The following is a 25,208-nucleotide window of genomic DNA, read 5'->3' as shown; positions in this document are numbered from 1 at the left end:
GCATTGATTACTGCCATAAATGAACAAAGGACAGGCTAATTTAATGTTCCTGCTCTAACTATTGACATTTTAGTAAACTAAATATTCTATTTATGGTTATGGATAATCAACCTTTGATTGTTTTTCTTTGTTTTGTGGTTTTGTTTGGTTGGTTCTATGGTGCTGGGGATGCTGGGCAAGCACTCTATCACTGAACCACATCCCCACCACTCAACCATGTGATTGTGATCTGGATAATTGGAAGTCTTTTTTCTTCCTTTCTTTAATAATTAAAACTGTGCCAGGGGGCTGGATTGTGGCTCAGTAGTAGAGCACTCACCTAGCACGTGTGAGGCTCTGGCACAAACCTCAGCACTACATAAAAATAAAATAAAGGTATTGTGTCTACCTACAACTAAGAAATATATATTTAAAACAAACAAACAAACAACTGTGCCAGAAGTCAAAACAATGCTATAGACTCTGAGAAAAACCTGAAAATGGCTTTTGAGTTTCCATGTTTCAGTGCAAAATCTAGTAGTCATAGATTTTATTTACTTTGTATGAGAAAAGGAATGATAGTCTTCTTAATGTTACATCTACTGATATCTACAGAAAATGGGAAGTTTAGCTATACTGTTATAAACAAAAAAGTGATTACCTTATTGACTTCTCAGGTTAGTGCTTACTTGTAAACTGAAGTCTTTGTGATATTTTATAATTATAATTTTAAGTATAATTAAATGAAAGTTTACTACTGTGAAAGCAATAGTAAATTTTCATTTAATTATACTTGTTTTCTGTAAAATTATTTAACATGAGTTTGCTATAGTGTACCACTCTTCAATCGAAAATGCATTTTAGGATAAAAATAATTTTTGTTCTCAATCAGTGAAAACCCATTTTGTATGATAATCTCTTGTATTTTATACAACATCTGATCTGTATTGCATAAAAAAGGCATTTTGCCATGGTGTTTTTATTTACTTAATATTTTTCTCTTAGTAATTTCATGATATCATCAATGATGTTTTCCTATTAGATGGATCTGAATATAGGATTTCACTTCACTGGAGATGCTTCCATTTTATACACATTTTTAAAGTAGTTGTTCAAAAAAAGTAACTAACTTGATATATATGGCAGCACTAGTACTGTGCTACTGAAGTAATTTTAGGAAAAAAAGTTCTTCCTCTAAAAGCGAATTCTGCCTTCAGTTTCAGAGACCAATCCCATTTGCAACAGTATTTGTAACTGTATTTTTGATGTATACTTTCAGTTGTCAAATTCATATACCTTTCCTAGAAAATTAGTTGAGACATAGATGTTTTGGAATTTAGAATTTGAATTCACAGAGGCTCCCATCCCAGCTCTGGCACTCATTTATTACTCCTGTCGTCCATTGTAAGTCACTTAACAATTTGAATTTCCAGTTTTATATTTATGTGTATTGATGGATGCAAGTTTTGTGAATTATTAATTTGTCCCACAATTTTCATCTATCAGTAATATTTTATAATTGTTCCTTTATTTTGTAGATCCATGTTATCTTAGACTGTGTTGTCAGTAGAATGACTGTTAGATGTTTTGTTTCATATTATATCATAAAAGGAAAAGTAATCCCTGGGAGTATTGTGAACATAACTTGTTTGTAAGCAGCCCACATTAATGTCTCCTCTTTCTTTCTGCAAACTTGTGATCTTATGCTTGCACTTAACCACTGAGCCACATCCCCACCTCACCCCCGCCCAACTTTTTTTATTTTGAGACAGCATATCACTAAATTGCTGAGGCTGGCTTTGAACTTGCGATCCTCCTGCCTCAGAGTCCTGAGTTTCTGGGATTGTAGGCTTTCGCCACCATGCCCAGCTCTTCGGGAATATGTTTATTTGCCCTCATGGAGGAGGCAGATTTGAAGGCAGGATAGTTAAGAATAAGAGTGGGTAGGAAACTGTCTTATTTGGCTAGATTCTGTGGTGCACACATATAATCCCACACCTATAATACTTGAAGCTGAGGCAGGAAGATCTGACCACAAATACCTGCTCAGCCAAGTGGGACCTTCTCTCAAAATAAATAAATTTGACAGTAAGTGGAACTGGAGAATATCACGCTAAATAAAAAAAGGCAATCCCAGAAAAGCAAAGTCTGAATGTTCTTTCTGATATATGAATGGCAAACCACAACAAGGGACGGGGGGGGAGCGGGGCAGAATAGAAATTCATTGCATTAGACAAAAGGAAGTGAAGGGAATTAGGGGAGGAGGAATAGGAAGGACAGTAGAATTAATCAGACATTTTTCTAGCCTTGTATTTAAATACACAACTAGGGTAACTTTGCATCATGTATGACCCCAAGAATAGGATCCTAATTATAAGTCATACTCTATGTATGTGTCAATTGCCATTCTACTGTCATGTATAACTAAATAGGACAAATTTTAAAAAATTTTAAAGGTAGGTGCTGAGGTTCAGTGTTCAAATCCTAGTACAGGGGAGGATCAGGAGGGTAGAGTAACTTTCATTTTTTACAATTTTTTTAAGGCAGTGATGTTGAGTGTGTATGATGTAGATGTCAAAGAGTCCAAGAGTAAAAATCAGTGTAATGTAGCAATAGTGTTAAATATTGAAAGTTTGCTAGCTAATTATTAATATGATTCTGTGGTTTAAATGTACACCAAAGACTATTTTCATTATCATTACCTATGAACAAGTGGAATAAAATTATTTTATATAAACTGTAAATCTCTTACATATTTCTGAATGTAGTTATATTGTACTTTCAGGTGAATTATGAAGTATAGAAACATGAGGAACCTTGGGTTTTGAGTTACTTTATCTTCCTGAAGTTTTTGGTATTATAATTTACCTGTAGCTATAATTTGGTCCAAATTGAAATTTGAACCAAATTTAATCATATTTTCATTTAATCATTCAGTTCTTTTCTCTCCCTAATAATCTATAACTGGTCTTTGGTCTTCCTAATATCACAGCATGGAAATATATGTAGTAATAAAAGATGTTATTACCACAAGTTTGAGAAAACATGAACAAATACTAGTATTTTGAAGTGAATGTGCAGTATTAATTAACAATGGTTCTGTTAACTTTTTAGTGTTATTAGAAATATATCTCTTTGCTGGCTACAATAGCAAACACAAATAATCTTGGTGTCTTGGTGACTAGGACAGATGTATTACAAGCTCCAGACTAATCTTGATAATTTGTCTCAAAAACAAAAATAAATAAATAAAAATAAAAAGGGGTGGGGATATAGCTTAGTGGTAGATTGTCCATGGGTTCAATCCCTAGTACCACCATTGACCGTTCAGTCCCTTATTAATATTCTGCATTACTGATAATGATAATAATGAAATAATTGTTCGTTTAACTACTTTTGTCTGCTCTTTGTATATAGGTCATGCTATACATAAAATAAAGTCAGTCTTTTTTTTTTTTTTGATTGTGCTGGGAATTGAACCCAGAGCCTTGTGAAGTCAGTTCTTTTGACTGTAGAGCTCAGAAGACAGCATGAAGGAGATGCTGATATTTGACTAGGATCTTTCCACAGGGAGAGATAGGGTAAAACAGTGAGCTAATATAAGTGATATTAAGAAAGGTCAGAGGTAGAAAAGCCTAGGCTTTTTGTTTGTTTTGTTTTTTGAAGTAATAGGTAATTTAGTTTGAAATGGTGACAGGCCTAGGAAGATTTACTACTATCGGATCACTGAAGCATTAACTATATTCTACATTTATTGCATGTTATTTATGGGCAGAAAAAGGCTTACTGTGGTTTATATTGGAAGAAAACTATGGTAAGTCAGTAATAGAATTAACATGGTTAATGTCCACATGTAGATATTAGTAGGCATTCAGAAGTCATCTGAGAATTTATGGACCAGGTTGAGATTAAAATAGCTGTAGGAGTTATCTTCATTAGTAGTTATGCTTATTGTTAAAATCATAGAAGGGTTAAAATGAGTAAAGACTGTGTCCAGATGGATCTCCCATATATAATGATTAGACAGAGAAAAAGTAACTAATGAAAGATGCTGTTAAGGAGCCACCGGAGGAAATATTCCCAAACTTGCAGAGTTTAAAAAAGTTTGCCTGCTATGCTGAATATATAAGAGCCTCAAAAGAAGCAGTGTCTTTTGATGATCTTCGACCAAGTAGTTTTAATAGAAAATCCAGACAAAAAGGTAACCAGAGTAAAATAATCTTTCCGGGGAAAGGGAACAGGGAAGATTTTTTTTTTAAGGTTCCATGAATTCCATCAAATTTATAGAATTAAGCCAGAAAACAGGAGAAATTAAAAAGTAAAAAAGTATAGTATATCAAACCAAATCCTTGAGGAGATAGAGAAGAATAAAGTTTTACTTTGTTTCTAAGATGGAGAGGTAACACTAACTAAATAAATTAATATATATTGGAGAGAAGTTGGAATGGGTTATTATTGACCAAGCAATGAGTTTTTGAGACCTGAATCCTGCCATACTTGTAAAAGCTTAATAATAAATTTTCTTATAGATATTAAGAATTGATTGAACTATGGCACTGAATTGAAATATGTGACTTTTAGAACTGTATTTTCTTAGTTAAGTATGATAGTATATTCCTTATCACTTGTTTTGGATTATATGTATTCTGTTGAATTTCTGTGAATAAATAACTTAGATTTCCAGTGCTTTGTTCTTCTTTTATCTTTCTGTATTGCTTTTATTTCTCTGAGGTTATACATCAAAATAGAAATGTATTTAAAGTTTTTTGCTGAAAATTTTTATTCATATGTTTCCTTGTCCTTTAGCTTGATCCAAAGATTATTCGCCCATTTATAGTTGAATGCCATCAAACAATTGCCAAACTTGATAATCAGAATATGAAAGCCATTAAAGGTCTTGAAGATCGGCTATATGCCCTGGACCAGATGATTGCTAGCTGTGGCCGGCTGGTGAATGAACAGAAAGAGCTCGCTCAGGTACCTACTTCTGACTTCTTAGGGAAAAAGATTTTGTAGTTAGTTTCTGTATAGAATCAATTTGGTGAGCACCATATTTTCACTTTCGTGGAGTATTGGTAATGTATTATTGTTGTTTCAATGTAATACACAACAAGGCATATTTCTAATGGCTATCTTTGATTAAGTAAATTGAGTTTAGTGTACTTTAGTTGAAAGTTGAAATATAAACCATGAATGTACTTATCACAGCTGGAGGAAAGGGAGAAGTTCAACATTTTTTAATATAATAAAAATAGTCATTGTATTATAAACATTTGAATATCTCTGGCTCCCCCACCCTCCAAAAAAAAAAGAAACAAAAAATAAATAAAAGGGCAAGAAATGAAATTCTTAAAAGAACAGAACAAAAGTAAGAAATCTTGAAGAATTGGTTAATATTTCATTTTTGGCCGCCTGTCCTCCAATACAGCAAGTACTATGGCAAGCACAGCCCCAAGCCAAATAGTTGCATTTTGTAATCAGATTCTAATGCTTGCTTTTCTACCTTAACTTTCCTCTGCTAGTATTTTCTGGATATTCTCTTTGATTAAAAAATCCCCCATGTTAGCTTTTTCCTTTTTTTTTCCCCCAATGTAAAACTTGTACTACATACTGATGTAGTACAGTATGATAGAAATTAGATTGTCCTTTACTAGTTTTTAGTGTCAGATTTAATTTTGTCCTTTTCAAATCTCTCTTAAATTACCTTTTGCTGATAGGCCAGGACTGGGGTTATGGGGTTATTTGGAATTGAGACCAGAAGCATAGTGCCTCAGAGCTACAACCCCAGTTTGTTTGCTTACTTGTTTGTTGTTTTGGAGACAGGATCTCACTAAGCTGCCAACGCCAGCCTGGAACTTGGGATCTGTCTTAGCTTCCTGTGCAGCTGGGATTATAGGGATATGCCACCACATATGGCTAAGTCACCTTAATTTCTGAAGGATAGTTTCACTTGGTATGGAATTCTAGGATGTTTAACTATTTGTTATAGGGACTTTCTCAGCATTTGATTTGGTTTTTAGCAGTTTTGCAATGATGTAATAAGGTGTGGCTTTTTTCTTATTGATCCTGCATTGGGCTTGCAGAGCTTCTTTAATCTGCCTTTGGCTTAATGACTTATGTCATTTAGGAAATTTCCTAGTCAGCTTTTCTAGCTTTTTGCCTTACTCACTTTGCCTTTTCCTTCGGTGATTCCAGTTATAAGTTTTTGTTGGAATGATGACTACCTTTGGTTAACCATTTGTTAATGTCTTATTTTTGTTGTTCATTTTCCAGTTCTACAGGTGTATATTGTTCAAATTTTCTTTGAAAATAATCTGTCTTATCCATTATCTCTATGATCACATTTTAGCACACAGTATTTAAAAAAAATTTTTTATCTGTTAACTTCATTACCTGTGTCTGTTTATGTTTTTTGTTTATTAGTTTTGATTGCTGAGTCTTGCCTTTTCATGTTCTTGATTATTTTTTAAAGAAAAACCAAAGAATATTATGATCTTTTGTTCTCCTAGATCTTGTATACATAAAGTCACAGCCTACTGTTACCGGACAGAAAACTTTATATTCCTGATCTTTTACTGTTTCTCCTGGATCATTCATTTTTAACCCTGCCTAGAATCAGTCATGATTATTTAACCATTCTTCCTTTGATCATTTGGGCTATGTAAATTTTTCTTATTACAGATATTGTTTAAATATTCCAATATCTATTTTTATGTCCATATTCTAATATTTTTTTTCAGTCACAGTCTCAAAATGTCTAGACTAAGGTGTTTGTGCCTTTTAAATATTCATGATGTGTAATGCCTTGCAAAGAGGCAAAACCAAAATTAGTTAGCATTTTCAGTAAATAATAAAAGTAATTTTCCTTTATCAATGTATTTTCTTTGAATTGCCATTTGCAAACTTTGTTTTATGTTAATGCTTTTATAAGACTTTATCATAACTGAGCCAGGCATGGTGGTGCACACCTATCTATAATCCCAACTACTCAGGAGGCTTGCAAGTTCAAGACCAGCCTGGGCAGCTTAGTGAGATCCATCTGTCCATCCATCCATCCTTTTTCTCTCTCTCTCTCTCTCTCTCTCTCTCTCTCTCTCTCTCTCTCTACCAGAGATTAAACCCAGAGATGCTTACCCACTGAGCCATATCTCCAACCCTTTTTAATATTTTTATTTAGGGACAGGGTCTCACCGAGTTGCTTAGGGCCTCACTAAATTACTGAGATTTGCTTTGAACTCACTATCCTCCTGTCTCAGCTTCTCAAGGTGCTGTGATTACAGGCATGTGCCATGGTGCCTGGATGGATCCTTTCTTAAAAGAAAAGTTAAAAACAGGCTGGGATATAGCTCTGGGATAGAATGCCCTTGAATTCAATTCTCAGTTTAAACAAAAGGAAAAAAATGAATTTTATCGTATCTGGATAATCCTTTGTCTATTGTACTGGTTGTATTTCTTTCTTTCTTTTCTTTTCTTTTTTTAAAGAGAGAATTTTTTAATACTTATTATTTAGTTTTCGGTGAACACAACATCTTTATTTTTTTATTTGTATGTGGTGCTGAGGATCGAACCTAGCACCCCATGCATGCCAGGCGAGCGCGTCACTGCTTGAGCCACATCCCCAGCACCCCCGGGTTGTATTTCAATTCAGCTGTTAAGTATGTCTTAGATAAGTTACATCTTCTGGATCTTCTTGTTTTCTTCTGATTTGAAAAATGCAACAAACTTAACTGGGCAAAAATTTCTTAATTCTAAGTATTGTTATGAATGCATTTATTACATTCAGAAAAATGCCAGATTTTTAAAATCCTGTTTGAGGACTGAATATAGCTTAGTGGTAAAGCATTTGCTGGCATTCATGAGGTCCTGGGTTCAATTCCTAGCACCACCAAAACAAATACTTTGTTTGAAGTTAGAGCAATTCTTATTTAATAGAGATTTTTCTCTTAACTGAATGTTCACACCATTCTTGAAACAAAATTAAAATGCCCTTTAAAATATCTTTTCTCAAAGGGATTTTTAGCTAATCAGATGAGAGCTGAAAACTTGAAGGATGCATCTGTATTACCTGATTTGTGCCTGAGTCATGCAAATCAGTTGATGATTATGTTGCAAAATCATAGAAAACTGTTGGATATTAAACAGAAGTGTACCACTGCCAAACAAGAACTAGCAAATAATCTACATGTCAGACTAAAGTAAGTGATTCTGTCATAACTAATTTAGGATCTTTTGAGTTGAAATGTATTTCTCCCCAGAGATAAAAGTAGTATTTCCCTACCACTGTTTTTGAATATTGGTTAGCCTTGGGGTAGTCTGTTTTTATAGTGCATTGTCATGATTTCCTTAGCCCATCCAAAAAGACATTATTTTTAGCAAACTTTTGTGGCTGTTGACAATAATGGATTTTATTCTCTAGGTGGTGTTGCTTTGTGATGCTACATGCTGATCAAGATGGAGAGAAATTGCAAGCTTTGCTCCGTCTTGTAATAGAGCTGTTAGAAAGAGTCAAAATTGTTGAAGCTCTTAGTACAGTTCCTCAGATGTACTGCTTAGCTGTTGTTGAGGTTGTGAGGAGAAAAATGTTCATTAAACACTACAGGGAGGTATGCAATTTGATTTCTTTTTAATTGTATTTAATATTATTTAAGCATTAGTGTTATTGACATTAGCTTTCCTCTTGCAGTGGGCTGGTGCTTTAGTCAAAGATGGAAAGCGATTGTATGAAGCTGAGAAGTCTAAAAGGGAATCCTTTGGGAAATTATTTAGTAAGTGTTCTTCATTCACAACTTTATTTACTTTTTTAAAGGAAAAAGGAAGTCTTAATTTATTTCATAGATAATATCTGTAGCATTGACCTGTATGTAGGTGATATTATTGAAATCTAGAGAATTATTCTCCTTTATTTGTAGAGTTGAATCCATTGTAAAGTTTTAAATCTGAAGTATTACCTAGTTTTTAATTTACCATTTTAAAAACTAGATTTTTTTTTAAACCTTAAGTTAATGCTCCAAAATAAGCATATTGTATAATTTCTTTATTACAGGGAAGTCTTTTTTAAGAAACCGTCTGTTTCGGGGACTAGACTCCTGGCCTCCTTCCTTTTGTGTATGTATTTATTTTCTAACCGTGAGTACAGTTGTACATTCTAAAATCTTTTTTTCCTAGAAGTAGCAGCACTTAACTTATCAGAAACAGAAATTGTTACAGTTTTTTTTATAATCATTGTAAAATTGTATTTGGCTTTGAAAGTCAGCATAAAGCTTTAGGATATATTTATAATTTTGATTAAGAGTCTTCATCACATAGGAGGATACCTCATATTATACTGTTAGAATTAGTAGGAATAGAATAATCTTGTTTATTATTGTTACTTTTTCTCTCCTTCCTTTTCTTCCCTCCCCTTGTCTTCCTTCTTTCTTCTGCCCTTCCATTCCCCTCCTCTTCCCCCCCCCTTTTTTTTTTGCCTTTTCTGATGTCTACTTCCTCCCCCTGTAGTTCCTCCCTTTTAGTGCCTTGACAAATCAGAATGGGGGACAGGGACTGTCTCTTCAGTAATTCCTGAAAAATAACCCATGAAAAATTAGTTTGGTATATTACTAAGCAAGCCCATGTTCCATAGGTTTTTTTCTTTTTTTTTTTAATGTACTTTTTTTTAGTTGTTAATAGACCTTTATTTATATGCCGTGCTGAGAACCGAACCCAGTGCCTCACAAATGCTAGGGAATCACTCTACCACTGAGCCACCACCCAAGCCCTGAATAGGTCTTTTTTTTTTTTTTTTTAATATGAAACAAAAGAACATTTGGATTGAACAATGAAATTTGTAAGATGCTAGGTCCCACCACTCCCATGTTAACCCCTTAGCTTTAAGCATGTTTCTATAGTGCACATACCTGTGGCTTTAAAAACTTTCTTGTGGTACTGGGGAATGAACCCAAGGTGCTTTACCATTGGGCTATATATCCTCAGCCCCTTTTATTTTGTGACAGGGTCTCACTGTTTTGACCTTGAACTTGCAGTCCTTCTGGGTCAGCCTCTCAAGTAGCTGAGAGTATAGGCATGCACCACACCACTCAGCTTTAAAATGTATATATTTTAAAATATCTACAAATAGATGAAATAATAGGAAGGCATTGCCATACTCACTGATCCCAAAATACTTTTTAATAAAGAACATCTTAAAATCCCTAAGTTTGTTTGAATAGTGACAGAAAAACAATTCTAGTTATTTTAAAACACTCCATTCTTACCTATATTGTAAAGAAAGAAATGGTAGGTTTTCCAGTTTTGTTTTGATTTTAAGTTGAAATTGACCATGAGTTTATAAAGAGATTGTGATAGAAAGGTCAAGGGAATAGCAAGGCGGTATTACACAGAATACTTTTAAACTATATTATAGCAGAAAGGCATTATAAGAGGAAATAAGAATAGATAGAGGGCTAGGTTGGTCTTTCATGATCATACTAGAGCTCTAGTAAAACGTAGAGAATAGCCTATGACTAGGAGTGGTTTCCTTTAATATTGGCTGGAGGGGCTGGGATTGTGGCTCAGCGGTAGAGCACTCACCTAGCACAGGTGGGACCCGGGTTCGATCCTCAGCACCACATAAAAATAAAGGCATTGTGTTGTATCCATCTACACCTAAAAAGATAAATACCAAAAAAAAAATATTGGTTGGAGTATTAGCATTCTTGTAAACTGACATTTAAGGCAAATGGGAAGAATAGGCCTTATCAGTTGATTGCTAATATGTATGCCAAGTCTATTAAAGGTTCCTAAAAGTAATGTGCCATGTCTTCTGTGGTCTTTTATTTTTATTTTATCCTCTTCATTGTGGATATGAGTATACTTTTTTTTTTTTTTTTTTTTTTTGGTCAGTTTGTTATTGAGTTCAAATACACTAAGAAACCACTTTTGATAAAAAGAATTTTTTTTTTTTTAATGCAGACTCAGAAGCCTCGAAAGTTTGACTGTGAACTTCCAGATATTTCATTAAAAGATTTACAGTTTCTTCAATCATTTTGTCCCTCAGAAGTTCAGCCATTCCTCAGGTAAATGTCATTACTATTTTTAAATTCAATTATAAACTTAAAATGTTTTCATTGATTTAGAAATGTTGAAAATAGCACCAGTATTCTTAAGAAGGTGCCAGAATAGATGTTTTATGATAGTTTGGTTCTCTTATGACTGCTGTAGGAAATTTCTGGGAGAAAATATAAACATTCAGAAAATGAAGATAAAATAGATGAAAGTTTTGCCTCTCACATGCAGTTTATTTCTTTCTTGCTGTTACTCTGACTTGTCATATAACATTAGGGGGTTTGTAACTTACCATTTTACTGATAATAACTCAGGGTTCTGCCAATTCTCCTGGTATTGATTAAAAAGGAATGATTATGTTATAGTTTTTTTTTTTGACAGTGAAATAAATTGTATGCAGTCACCCATCATTTGGTTAAGAAATCAGAACTCTAATTTTCTTGCATTCTGTTTCAGGGTCCCTTTACTTTGTGACTTTGAACCTCTACACCAGCATGTACTTGCCCTACATAATTTGGTAAAGGCAGCACAAAGTTTGGATGAAATGTCACAGACCATTACAGATCTACTGAATGAACAAAAGGCAAAAGAAGTTCTTTCAAATACTTCTCTTAGTGTAAATGTTTGTGTTGCTATAGCTCTTTAAGCCTTTCTCTTTGTCTTCCAGGCATCTGTGAGTCAGGCATCCCCACAGTCTACTTCTTCCCCACGGATAGAAAGTGCAACAGGAATTGCAACTACTACCTCACCGAGAACTCCTCCTCCACTTGCTGTTCAGGACCCCTTATGTCCTGCAGTATGTCCCTTGGAAGAATTATCTCCAGATAGCATTGATGCACATACATTTGATTTTGAAACTATCCCCCATCCAAACATAGAACAGACTATACACCAAGTTTCTTTAGACTTGGATTCATTGGCAGAGAGTCCTGAATCAGATTTTATGTCTGCCGTGAATGAGTTTGTGATAGAAGAAAATTTATCTTCTCCTAATCCTATAAGTGATCCTCAGAGTCCAGAGATGATGGTGGAATCACTTTATTCATCAGTTATCAATGCAATAGATAGTAGACGTATGCAGGGTACAAACACATGTGGTAAAGAGGATTTTGGAGATCATGCTTCTCTGAATGTTCAACTGGAAAAATGTAGAGTTGTTGCCCAGGACTCTCACTGCAGTATACAAACCATCAAGGAAGACCTTTGCCACTTCCGAACATTTGTACAAAAAGAACAGTGTGACTTCTCAAATTCTTTAAAATGTACAGCTTTGGAAATAAGAAACATTATTGAAAAAGTAAAATGTTCCCTGGAAATAACACTAAAAGAAAAACATCAAAAAGAACTACAGTCTTTAAAAAGTGAATATGAAGGTAAGCTCAATGCACTAATAAAGGAAAGTGAAGAAAATGAAAACAAAATTAAAAAATTGAAAGGAGACCTAGTATGCCTTGAGGAAGTTTTACAAAATAAAGACAATGAATTTGCTTTGGTTAAACATGAAAAAGAAGCTGTTATTTGCTTACAGAATGAAAAGGATCAGAAGTTGTTGGAGATGGAAAATATAATGCACACACAAAATTGTGAAATCAGAGAGCTGAAACAATCACGAGAGGTAGTTTTGGAAGACTTAAAAAAGCTCCATGTTGAAAATGATGAGAAGATACAGTTATTGAGGACAGAACTTCAGTGCTTAGAACAAAGTCATCTGAAAGAATTAGAGGACACACTGCATGTCAGGCATACACAAGAGTTTGAGAAAGTTATGACAGACCACCAAGTTTCTTTGGAGAAATTGAAAGAAGAAAATCAACAAAGAATTGTTCAGATACAAGAGTCTCATGCCATGATTATCCAGGAAAAAGAACAGCAACTGCAGGAATTAAAAGTCAAGGTTTCTGATTTGTCAGACATGAGATGCAAGTTAGAGGTTGAACTTGCATTGAAGGAAGCAGAAACTGATGAGATAAAAATTTTGCTGGAAGAAAGCAGAACACAGCAGAAGGAGACCTTGAAATCTCTCCTTGAACAAGAGACAGAAAATTTGAGAACAGAAATAAGTAAATTAAACCAAAAGATTCAAGATAATAATGAAAATTATCAGGTGGGCTTAGCTGAGCTAAGAACTTTAATGACAATTGAAAAAGATCAGTGCATTTCAGAGTTAATTAGTAGACACGAAGAAGAATGTAATATTCTGAAAGCCGAATTAGCCAAAATAACATCTTTGCATCACCAAGCATTCGAAATAGAAAAAAACTTAAAAGAACAAATAGTTGAACTACAGAGTAAATTGGACTCAGAATTGAATGCTCTTGAAAAACAAAAAGAAGAAAAAATCACCCAACAAGAAGAGAAATATGAAGCTATTATCCAGAACCTTGAGAAAGACAAAGAGAGATTGGTTATGAGCCACGATCAAGACAGAGAACAGTTAATTCAGAAGCTTAATTGTGAAAAAGATGAAGCTATTCAGGCTGCTCTGAAAGAATTTAAATTGGAGAGAGAAGTTGTTGAGAAAGAGTTATTAGAAAAAGTTAAACATCTTGAGAATCAAATAGCACAAAGGTAAGAATTAAGTTTAGTCTGTAATTATAAAATTAAAATACCGGTGATTCGGATATTGTGCATGTAATCATAGTACCTTGATTTACCTGTTACCATAGGTAAAATGTAGCAATTGGGATATTTTTATGAAGTAAAATTTTATAGTTTAAAAATAGGTTTCTTCCAAATATTATACATAACAGACTATATAAATCCATTAGTGGCTTTAAAAAAATAAAGTAGTATTTCAGATTTTTCAGAGATGCTTTCTTAAAAATTTGAAAATGTTTTGAGGAGCTTCTCTTCCCTTACCATTTTTTATTTATTTTTATTTTCGGTTTTTACTAAATTCTTCATTTTATTTATTTTGGCTCCCTTTATGTTTAGTATGTATTAGAATATTAATTTTGTCTGAGAATTGTCTAGCAAAGGCTAAATCATAGACTGAATATGTTTTTGTTGTTATTTCTTGATATATTACAATGTTATTTTCTCTCTGGTTGGAAAGATAATGTTTTGAAATTTCAGATTTGATGCCATAGTTGTGGGTTGGTTTTTTGTTTTTACATTCTTCTTAGTATTACTATCTGTAACTGCCCTGTGATCACAGAGGATGGTTTTTGGTATTTTTGAGAATTTGTGGTAGAATTTTGTGGCCCAATAAAGAGTTTTTAGAATATAATCAATGTAACAATTAGTTCCATCATTGATTCTCAAGGTAAATATATTGATATATATTTTATATTTTAACCTCTGTTTCTTGCCTTAGCACTTTTTGAACAACCTCTAATTGACTTCTTTGTAATACTTCTTTAGTGTTGTACAATTAAATCTCCCCTCTGGTTTGAAAATGGACCTCTTCATGTAGTCTAGGGAGATCAGAAGGATTAACAAAGGAATTAGGGCTTGCATGAATGTTAACAGAGCTGGGGGCAAAAAAGCCAATGGAGTCAGTACTAGGGAAAGCTTGTCAAAAGAACCAGAGCTAGACAGAAATTAAAGTGGTAAGAACAGATTATATTTCAGACCTATTGCAGTAGGGGAAAAGAGATCTCAGAATAGAAATGGATACAGTTCTGAATACAACATGGACAAGTTGAAGCTTACAGCCAAGGAGTAGGTTGGGAATTAGTGAATAGACAATTACTAAGAGAAAACATCAGGTCAAGGCTCAATGGTGTCACCCTGTAATCCCAGCTACTATGGAAGCTAAGGCAGGAGAATTAGAAGTTTGAAGCCAACAACTTAGTGAGATGCTGTGTTAAAATAAAATTTTAAAAGTTTGGGGGTGTGATACAGTCGTAAAGTGCTTACCTTGTATGTGCAAGGCTTCTTGTTCAATCCACAGTTTCATAAAGAAGGAATCAGGAGTTGGGGATTCTGGCCAAACTGACCTAACAGGATTCTTACTGAAGGCAGCCTAGGATGCTGAGGGAATTAGGAATTTGATTAGATATTGAGGAAAAATAGATCTTAAGGGTGAGGAGTTCTCTCTAAACTGACTACCAAGCTTCTTGTTACGACTGGACAACACAGACCAGACAAGAACAGTTGCCAACCACAGTTGAACCCTAGAGGGCCTAGAAGAGCCTGGCTGAAATTTACTCTTGAGAGTCTTTTTATCAAGCTCTAAGGGAAGTATCAAGAAAACAAAAACTGAAGCACTCAGCAAAACTGATGGTTGGTTCTTTCTGCCTCATTAACAGTCTGATGCAATGTTCAAGAATCTCTTCAAAGCACAGGCGGTCCAGTTCAATTTTCAGCATAAATTGGGCATTTCTGTTACTTGCCAGGAACCTTCTATGAAAGTACAACTACAATCACCTCTGGAAAATGAGTCTGGGCTTTTCTTCCACCTTCCAAACCATGCGGGTGTTTTTTCCCATGGCAAACTTGAACTGTACAGGGGATTCTGGGAAATGTACAATCTGTGCTTTGTAGCATGTTAAAAGATTACAGAAGGGATAAGGGCAGTGCTGAGGGGACACCAAAATCCAGCACTGTATACCCTATTTAAAGTAAACAGTTAGGTATATATCTCTTTTGCCCAGTATTGAACTTCCAAATAAAGACACTTCAGTAACTTGTTTGTTTGACATGATGTACCTTATGTCCTTGTAACATATCATTACCTTCTCTTGAAAAGGTAAGATTCCAACTGATGTCACTGTAGCCCTTTTAGGATGAACACTTAATGTTTATTTCCTTTTCTGCTTTGTCACAGGTCTGGTATTTTGTCAGTTAAATGCTGACATATAAAATTAACTACCATCATCAAACCTGATTTCACAAATTAGTAAGTGGGAGAAGGGTTAAAGATTAAAATTGGATTAATATGTGTAGGCTATAAATTTTTAAACAGTTTTGTAACTTTAGTAGGTATTTGCTATTTCCTTCCATTAATACTTCACTTATTACCTTAGCTATTGCCTCCTCTGATCTTAGTTCTTTACCTAAGAGTATGATTCCAATCTTTGTTTCTGAAGACACTGCCATTAATGATACTTCTATAACAAAGTTGCTGTAGTTTTTCCATTATTTTTCTTTTCAGTGCATGGTAGTGCCAAGAAACACCCAAAGAAAATGCCGCAGGATTCCATTAATATTCTTCTCTGCCTTCATTGTATAGGAATAACTTATTTCCATTGATCATGAAGATCAGTCATCAAAATGACAGCCTTTTTTTTGTTTGTTTTTTTGCATGTTCAATATCATGAGGAGCCCTAGGTGGACAAGTAATAGTGTAAGCTTCTTCCAGTTCATTGGGACCCTGGTTTTATCTCCTAGTTAATTTCTTTAAATTATCTAAGTCAACATGACCCAGAATCATAAATTTTCCCTTATCTGTCACTGGATTGTTACAATTTTCCTTTCTGTTTCTCTAACCGCTTCTTTCTGACTGTGGGAAAATTGATATTTCATAGTAGTCTCTGGTTCAGAGTTTGTACTAGTTCTGAGCAGCACATCACTATCGAATGTGTTACAGAGTGTGGACTACATCGGACATTAACTTTGGAGTGTGAAATGTCACAGCTGGTACTGTGTATCTTGAGTAGATTGGTCTACAGCTTTAACAGGTCAAATTGCTGTAGACAGTGGCATATGTGGCAAAACTGATGACTTCTGTGAGCATGAGATCATGGCTCTATATCTTTTATGGTAAACTACCTTATTCAGAAGCAATTCTAGTAACTGCATCATTAAGTTCTGGAATTATAGTTTTGACATAAATATTAGAAGCATGGCATTTCATTCCGTACAGAGAGAAACTAATCTTTTGAAAACAGCCTGCGGTCCTATATAATCAGCCTGCTGTCAAGTGGCTGCCTGACTGTCTCCCTAGGGAATATTGGCATATGGGGAATTTGTTTTGTTGTTTGTTGTGGGCAATCCCATGGTACTGAGTCCATGCATAAACTTATGTTTGCTTCTGTGGACATTTTTCATTGGTCTGTGCAAGAGATGTGAGTAGAGGAAGAAGTTAATTGGTAGCCACTGAAACATTTGTCCTCATCATGTGATTAGTAACATGGGTTTCTTGTAGTGGGTATAATGTTATCAAGAGGACTCAAAGATCTTCACATTTTATTCCTATTTTAAGAGGTCCATCCATATTCCTTTCCCACAAATTTCTTCACTAAATAGTTCATTTTCTTTTCATTTCTGCAGTTCCCAAGTAAGCCTTTTACCTGGTCTCTGTGAATCATTGTAGAACTGTACCCCTGGCCGTTTCTCTTTATGGCAATTTCAGATATAGATATTATCACTGTTCTCCTGGGAAGATTTCCCTTCAGTCCTGTTCTTCAGGGCGTACCCATCATTGTGGCACCAAGGCTTGTCCTGCACTTTTAAAGAATATTAGCATTGCAGAATCATCAGGAGTTATGCCTGCCATTTTTTCCCCTTCAGAGTGCGTGCTATAGTTATATATAAAAGAGGCAATGTAGCAGGACACTGAAGCTCCTGTACCTTTCTTATAGCCTTCACAACTTGTTTGACCTAGGTTTTATATATGTCGTATCTGCTTACTAAAGCAGTGGTGCTATGCACATCTATCTTCATGGCTTGATAGGGTAGATACAGTACTTTATATTGGGCAGCTAATGTCTCATGGTAACTTAGCCCATTGTTTTCCAGTATCTACAAGGACCCAGTACAAGCCTAAAGCTATTTTATGAAAGAAAAATAGTTATCTGCGCCAAAATCCTAGGGGTCTTAATTGTGATTTGTCCTATAACTGTTAAAAGAATCTATATACCATCCATTTCTGCTACAAACACATTAAACATCTACTAGGAATTGTGAAATTAGAGAAGCTAGCATGTTTATCTGGGACTGTTTCAGGGCATCTTGATTCTGGGCCCTACACAGATAGGCAGTATTAAAATTATTGGTAAATGGCTTAGAATAGCATGCACAAATGTGCTGTATGCTGATTCAGAGAGGATCACCCAGCAGCAGTCTTGTTCCTTCATGTTAGAGGTGACATCACATGCTCTGGACCACTGGACACTTAGAAATTTTAATGTGTTTCCTGACTGAATTTTCATGGGCTTCATTGCCCACTTGGCATGCGTGTAGCCCCATAGTTCAGGTATTCACTAGTTCCTTTGTACTAGTTCTGAGCAGCACATCACTATCAAATGTGTTAGATCAGTATGATGACCTGAGGATTCACAACATCAGTTTTTTCCCCAGAAGAATTATATTTTAATAAGAATATCTTTCTCACATTCATTTTAGTGATATTCCAAGATAAATGGGTATAAGCATTGAATTTGTTCATGTCAATCAGACTTATGTCTAAACTGCTAACTACCTTACAAGGCCATCCTTAATATGTAAAGACAATTTGTAAATGTAGTAGTCCCATTCCCTCCCCTTATCCATGACTTTACTTAACCTGTTAACCTGTAGTCAGCCAGCATTGTTAAGGCTCTATGATGTTTCATCACAAAGTCACTAGTAACTTGGTGCTATATTACAGTGGCTACTGCATTTACCTCACATCATCTCATCATGTAGACATTATCATCACTCATCACAAGAAGGGTGAGTACACTACAGTAGGATATTTTGAGACCCCACTCATGTTCCTTTTTATTGTTTTAATTATCTTATTGTTCCCTTTACTGTGCCTAATTTATACATTTAACTTTGTCGTGGGTGAGTATGTATGTATTGGTTTCAGGCATATACCAAGAAGTTTTGAAATTTCCCCCAGTTAAGTTTTATTAAACTATAAGCCATGTCTATTGATTATCTGCTGCCTGTGTTTGCCTTTGTTGATATTTGAGTAATTATAGTAGAGATCATTTGGGTAATATTTTTATTGTCTGCCTCATTAAAACAAAATGTTGACACCTGTTCCTATAATGATAGGATTTTGACCTACAGTAGAGGTGTAGGTTACCAGATGAATAGCTAGGTGTCTCAGGTAGTGGGGGCCTTGTTTGGATCAAGCCAAGAGATCATATTTGAAACAGTAGTCTAATTGGAGTCAGTCCCTGATTAAATTTATGATGATTCATTACTAGTCTCCATTTATCTTCTGGCTAGGACCTGTGTAGGTTAAGTGAGAATTTGATAGAAATCTCCCCTTTCTCATGAAATTTAGAGATTTTACTTGAACTTTTATACCAGTAGTAGTCCTCATTACTTGAGGTTCCTTTAGTAAAGGGTTTCTTTATGTTCCCAACGTAGGGATTATGCCAGATTACTTTTATTTTTATTGCACTACAGATTCTAGACATAATGGTATACCTGTAGAGACCCACAGGGCCCAGACTCTCATACCTGAGTATTAATATTGTCCTCCTCCTGGTGGTCTGAGTGGCTTTAGGATGAGCCAAAGTAGTTCTCTGGTCATCTGGAAAAGGCCACAGATCCCTCTCACAGATAGTTGATTACTGGCTCAGACCTTGGAGAGTGAGCTAGAAGATTCTCTTATGTTAGCATTTTTTGAGTACTAGAGTCAGTTGTGGGTTTTTTTTTTTTTTTAACAGTCTTAATGAGCTTTTAAACAGCCCATTTTATTAAAGCCTAAGGGACAAAACCACTTGGGAAAACTTTTATGGGACAGATTTTCTGCTTACTGCTCTGGCTCTCCTGCCTACAATGATGGAGCTTCATCATGTTTATAATGGTTTTGTGTCACCCATTGGCCTCTGCCATAGTACAATCCTGTCATTCCCATTCATTGAATGTCAGAATTTATCCCTGTCCTGTAGAGCACCATTGTAGAGCCATTTATACTTGTTTTTCTCAAAATATTGGTGAAGGAATATATTCTGGACTTTCAAGGTGCATATGATATATCCTTTCTACCAATCCAGCCTTTAGATGCCTGCCTTTTGATCAGGGGTTGGAAAACTTTTTTTCTTAAGGACCTGGTGGTATTTTACAATTTGCAGGACATATGCACTCTCAGTTATATTCTGTGTGTTACTTTTGTTTAAATATATACCTCCACCCCCCATTTTGTTTTTGATACAAGGTTTTAATAAGTTTCCCGGGTGACCTGGAACTTGGTAATCATCCTGCCTCAACCGAGTATGCGAAAACCAGAAGCATTAGTTCTCTTAACTTTGGTCTTAGAGTCCTTTTACTGTCACAGAATTGAGAACTCAAAAGTGATTTTATTTATATGGGTTGTATCTATCAGAATTTTCTGTACTAAAAGTCGAAACAAATTTAAAAGGTAGTATAGTAGCATGTTAACATAAATTAAGATTTTTGAACTATTTTCTAAATGAAAGTTAGTGAGAAGAGTGACATTTTACATATTTGCAAATCACTTTGGTGTTTGACTTATGGGTTTTCCTATTTACCTCAGCGTCTGCTCCATTACAGCATTCTTTGATTGAAATATAAGGGGAAAAAAAATCTAACTTTACAGTGATGTATAATTGAGAAAAGATGAATATTTATATAGCTGTTTCATAAAATTGTGGATATTTTTTATTACTAAATTAAAATTCTGTAAGTGGTAATTCCTTAAGCGTTAGTTTTTGTGGAATATGAAACTCTCAGTGGATTTTTTTTTTTTTTTTTGCATTTTGGATTTCTTTTTCATAACCTTTACATTAATATCCATTGAAAAGTAAAATGATGCTAATGTGAAGACACACAATCCAGCACCTCTCCCAAGCCTTCTGCTACTTGATTGCTAGATATGCCAGAAACAACACAGAGTAACTAACCTCCATGGAGAAAACATTTGCAAGAAATAAGGGTATTTTTTACCTGTTATGTCAAAGATCTTCTACAAGTCAATAAGAAAAGGGTACATATAGTTCATGAGAAAAATGGCCAGAGGACATGAATAGGTAGTCTGAAGAGGAAATATCAAATGATCAGTAATGGAGTAGCTGTCCAGTCTACTTGGGATTGAGGAAATGTAAAGTTAAAATCAGATTGGGCAATATTAAATCAATAGTTTACATTCTTTTTGAGACTATAAGAGAAAGGGCTTTCACATACCTATGGAAAAAGAAATTAGTGCATGTGAGGTTAATTTGCTGTGTCTGGAAGTCTACCTACTACACAGCTTATCATCTTGCTTCCAGGAAATAGTGATGTGGATATCAGTGAGTATGGGTGGGAGTATTTTAATTTGTCTTAATTTCATTGTTTAATCTCAAAGGTTTTTAGAAACCCAGTAAATAATAGTAAATAAATTTACTAGGCCTGAATTTAAAATAATCAGTAATCCATGTTAAGAGAGTGTTCAAACATCTAGACTAGTTCATATTCAACGCACATTTTCTGCTTACTAGAAATATTTGCATACAACAACAGAAGTTTTGGCTAGAATTTAATTAGTGATAGTGGGTGGAACTGTCTAACCCACTCTCAATTTCTGTGTAAAGGTATTACACTTCCTGATAACAAATGTTTATTCTTCCTTGATTTTAATTTCAAGGTTTGTTTAGGGGATATATGTATTAAAAAAGAATTATGTGTATATTGATGTCGGTGGAACTTTTAAGATAAATTTCTTAGATTTCTGTGGTATTTGAATCAAAATATTTTTACAACTAAATTGTAATATAATCTTTTCTTCATGCCTTTCTTGGCCCCAAAATACACCTCCTTAGATCCCCAAAGACAGCTAGGCCGTGGTGCTAGTAAAGACCACAATTTTTAGCTGTTCATTGCTAGAGTTAATTCATCCTGAAGCCAGGCCATTTAGGTCCTAGCGTAATGTAAAATAAGGAAGAATTCTTAGGTGACAGTCATTTTGAACATTTTCTAATGAAGGCTTGAAACAGTATTCCATGAGATATACTTTTTGCCAGATTGAAGAACCAATAAGAAATTCCAGGCCCCAGCAGTGGATGATTACTGATTCTCCACATGTTAAGCCCTCCTTCTTTGCATTTCTTACAATCAAAAGTTTGCTGTCTTACCAGTAATCATATAATATACCTTATTTTAATCATTTAGTGTGGCTTATTCTTGTTGGAGTGGGAGTGATATGGGGTCTTCAAAGAAGACAATTGTTTCTGTGCATGGAGCCATTTCTTCTACCTATGTCATCTCAGCACAGCATTGACCCTGGAATAGAGTGCATGCACTAGGCAATTCAAAGATGCAAGATTCCTAGAAATTATAGGTAGTGCCCATCTTGTTACATCTCCCCATTCATATACTCCCACAATTTGAACGAAACCATTTCATTGTAATATAAACCTAATATCATCCTTCTCTCCTTCAGCCTTGTTTGCTTTGCTCTGATTTCTTACCAGTATCCATCCTTATAGTATAATCTTTTCAAAACCTAATTCACTGGGCACAGTGATGCACACCTTCCTCTTGGCAGCTTGGGAGCCTAATGGATCTTGAGTTCAAAGCCAGCTTCAGCAACTTATCGAGGCCCTGTCTCTAAATAATATATTTTAAAAAGAAAAGAAAAAAAAAAAAAAAAAGGCTGGGGCTGTGGCTCAATGGTTAAACACTTCTGATTTCAGTCCCTGCTCCCACTCCCAAATAAAAACTTAAATTCACACTCCTTCTTTCTAGATGAAAATATTTAATGCCTTTACATTACATTTACAATGAAATTCCAAATGTTTACTGTTTGTGGTCTGTCTTCCTCCTAATTCTGCAGTCTGATTTCTTACAGTGCTCAGCTTTTGTTATTGCCTTGTGCTTACAACACTTCCAGTTTATTTTCTACCTGTAGGGATAATTCTTCAAGACATTAGCTGAACAGGATTCTTTTAAGCCTACTCTAACCTGGAACACTTAAGTATTAGTAGTACTAGCCCTTTTTGAAATTCTAATTTCTCATTAACATTTCCATTTATGTAGCCTGCCAATGTTTTAGCCCTGCCATAGATTTTTAACTTGGATATTTCCCTCTCCCATACCTCAAAGGAGAAACTTTGAAAACAAATCTTTTACCTTGTCTTTTTAATTGTGTTATGGAATTGGAATTTCTGTTCCAGCCTATTTGTCATTCAGAAGTCTCATACTTTGAAAATGGGTATCATTTCAAATTACATATTCTGTCTTTGGCCATTTAAATCTGTCCCTCAGGATCAAAAATTGAGTGTCAAGTTTATTCAAGTTAGTAGATTTGGTGAAAATTTGGAACTACGAATAAAAGAATCTCCATTTTCAATGTGATTTATCAGTTGTTAACATTACTGATTATACATTTCTGTTGTGTAACTAGATAGAAGATTACATGGGGAAAAACAAACATTTTAAATACATTGATCATAAAATGTACCATGATTCTGAAAATATTAAAATACCATTTAAAACCAAGTGAATGCACATTGAAAACAATAAGTTACTAGTAATGAAAGTAGCTAGGGAATTAACAACACAGCAGCACCTTTGTTTTGATGTAGCATATTTTAACACTTTTGAAGGTATTTGTTATTTCTTGGACAGATTTTTTTTTAAGAAAAGGATTATTAGGTTAAAAGTAAATAATAATAATTAACATATACCAGAAAATCATCACTAAAATGTGTTTTTTTCCCTTTTCTCTGAATCTTGGCAACTGCTAAGAGATTCTGACAAACCTGAATGAGTTCAATAATGTGTAGGCTTGCTTTGTGAAAACACAAAGTTCCATTTTAGTTTTGTAGTATTTATCACCTAGAAAAATTAACTAAAATCTACATAATGGATATTAGAGCTTTTCAACAAAAGAAATCTTGAGGTGTGTGTTTAATTTTTCTTCAGTTGTCACATAAATTAGAGTTGTAGGACTACTAAAATTTGAAGATGACCTTGAAATTCATAGAATTTCACATATTCCAATAAAAGTGATAGAGCATGCTGAATTTATCTGATATAATCAGTCATGTTACTAGCAGACAATATTAAACTCTTACTAGTTTTTATTAACTTTTTAGTCATAAAGGCAGAGAGTTCATACAGATATCTTTCTTGCTATATTCATTTATGGTCAATAATAGCCTCAATATGATATTTGTTATATTTGTGATTGCATAGTTTTTTAAAATTAATACTATATTTAATTTTTAAGTCCTGCTATTGATTCTACCAGAGAGGATTCTTCAAGCTTAGTTGCTGAACTTCAAGAAAAGCTTCAGGTTGAAAAAGCTAAGTTTCTAGAACAACTTGAAGAGCAAGAAAAAAGAAAAAATGAAGAAATGCAAAATGTTCGAACATCTTTGATTGCTGAACAACAAGTATGTGCCCCTGTCTTCATTACATTTATATGAAATATAAAGATAAGTGTTATGAACAGGGCATGTATTTAAAAATTTTAAACAGTAATATGTCCCATGACAAAGCCAAGGAAAGTAAGTATTCAGGGAGATGAGTAACCAGTAGTTCTATTTAAGAATTATTACTTGAGTGACAACTCCTGTTTTTAAGAATTTATTCTTTATAGATTCCTTTATGATTCATTCTAAATGCAGTTGAGCTTTCTCTTGTATTCTCCAAGTTGTTTTGTGAGTACATATACAATTTCGGATTTCTAAAATGAATTAAATGAATTAACTGATAAAAATCAGAAGTATAAAATTGACAGCCATCTAATTGACTTCTTCATATTTTAAAACTTCTTTAAATATTTATGAAATAGCATTGAGAGATGAATTCTAAGGTACCTAATGATTTTCTTTTAAAAGTGCATAAAATAAAATCATTTAACTGCTTTTATAAATATATACTACTTTTCTATATGTAAATAATAAAAACATAAATGGTTTCATACAAAGCTGTTTTATAAGTATTCCTTTCTGACAGCTCATGTGTGCTTACTGGTTATAAATTAATTAATGAGTTTATACCAGGTCTTCATCTAAAAATACCAAGTTATTTTCCTGTTAAATTTTCCTATTGCTGCCAACATTATTATCATTATTTGTTGATTCAAGAAACAAAAAGCTCTTAGATTTTTGAAACTGGAAAGGCTAGGCAGATGAAAAGAATTATTTTAGATCATTTCATCAGTCATCTATTTCTATTGTGCTTCAAGAACATTTGAAATTTTGTAGATGAAATTCTTAATAAATTCAGTCCTTTTAGAAGAAATTCTGCAGTTTAAATTGCCACCTATGTGATCCACCAAAGCACTTGGATATATGAATATTGTAGTAAGAAAGTGTGAAAGTGTTGGGTAGTGATTAATCTAGCCAATAAACAGA

At 34.2% G+C, this 25,208-nt stretch overlaps 1 protein-coding gene across 6 annotated transcripts in view; it reads left to right on the top strand.

Annotated features, from left to right (window-relative positions):
* Positions 1–25,208, top strand: part of Rb1cc1 (RB1 inducible coiled-coil 1) — a 74,173-nt gene that overhangs the window by 36,620 nt on the left and 12,345 nt on the right. For all 6 annotated transcript variants that reach the window (XM_076836236.1, XM_076836237.1, XM_076836233.1 and 3 more), the window contains 9 exons: positions 4,786–4,956; positions 7,990–8,174; positions 8,396–8,582; positions 8,663–8,744; positions 9,023–9,084; positions 10,927–11,030; positions 11,476–11,602; positions 11,687–13,587; positions 24,077–24,242. In XM_076836236.1, the coding sequence (XP_076692351.1) occupies positions 4,786–4,956; positions 7,990–8,174; positions 8,396–8,582; positions 8,663–8,744; positions 9,023–9,084; positions 10,927–11,030; positions 11,476–11,602; positions 11,687–13,587; positions 24,077–24,242 (2,985 nt within the window). The remainder of the gene's footprint in view (positions 1–4,785; positions 4,957–7,989; positions 8,175–8,395; positions 8,583–8,662; positions 8,745–9,022; positions 9,085–10,926; positions 11,031–11,475; positions 11,603–11,686; positions 13,588–24,076; positions 24,243–25,208) is intronic.

The sequence above is a fragment of the Callospermophilus lateralis genome, chromosome 16 (assembly GCF_048772815.1).
Source record: "Callospermophilus lateralis isolate mCalLat2 chromosome 16, mCalLat2.hap1, whole genome shotgun sequence".
Taxonomy (NCBI): Eukaryota; Metazoa; Chordata; class Mammalia; order Rodentia; family Sciuridae; genus Callospermophilus; species Callospermophilus lateralis.
The sequence above is the reverse complement of the archived record's forward strand: the minus strand, read 5'-3'. Positions and strand labels throughout refer to the sequence as shown.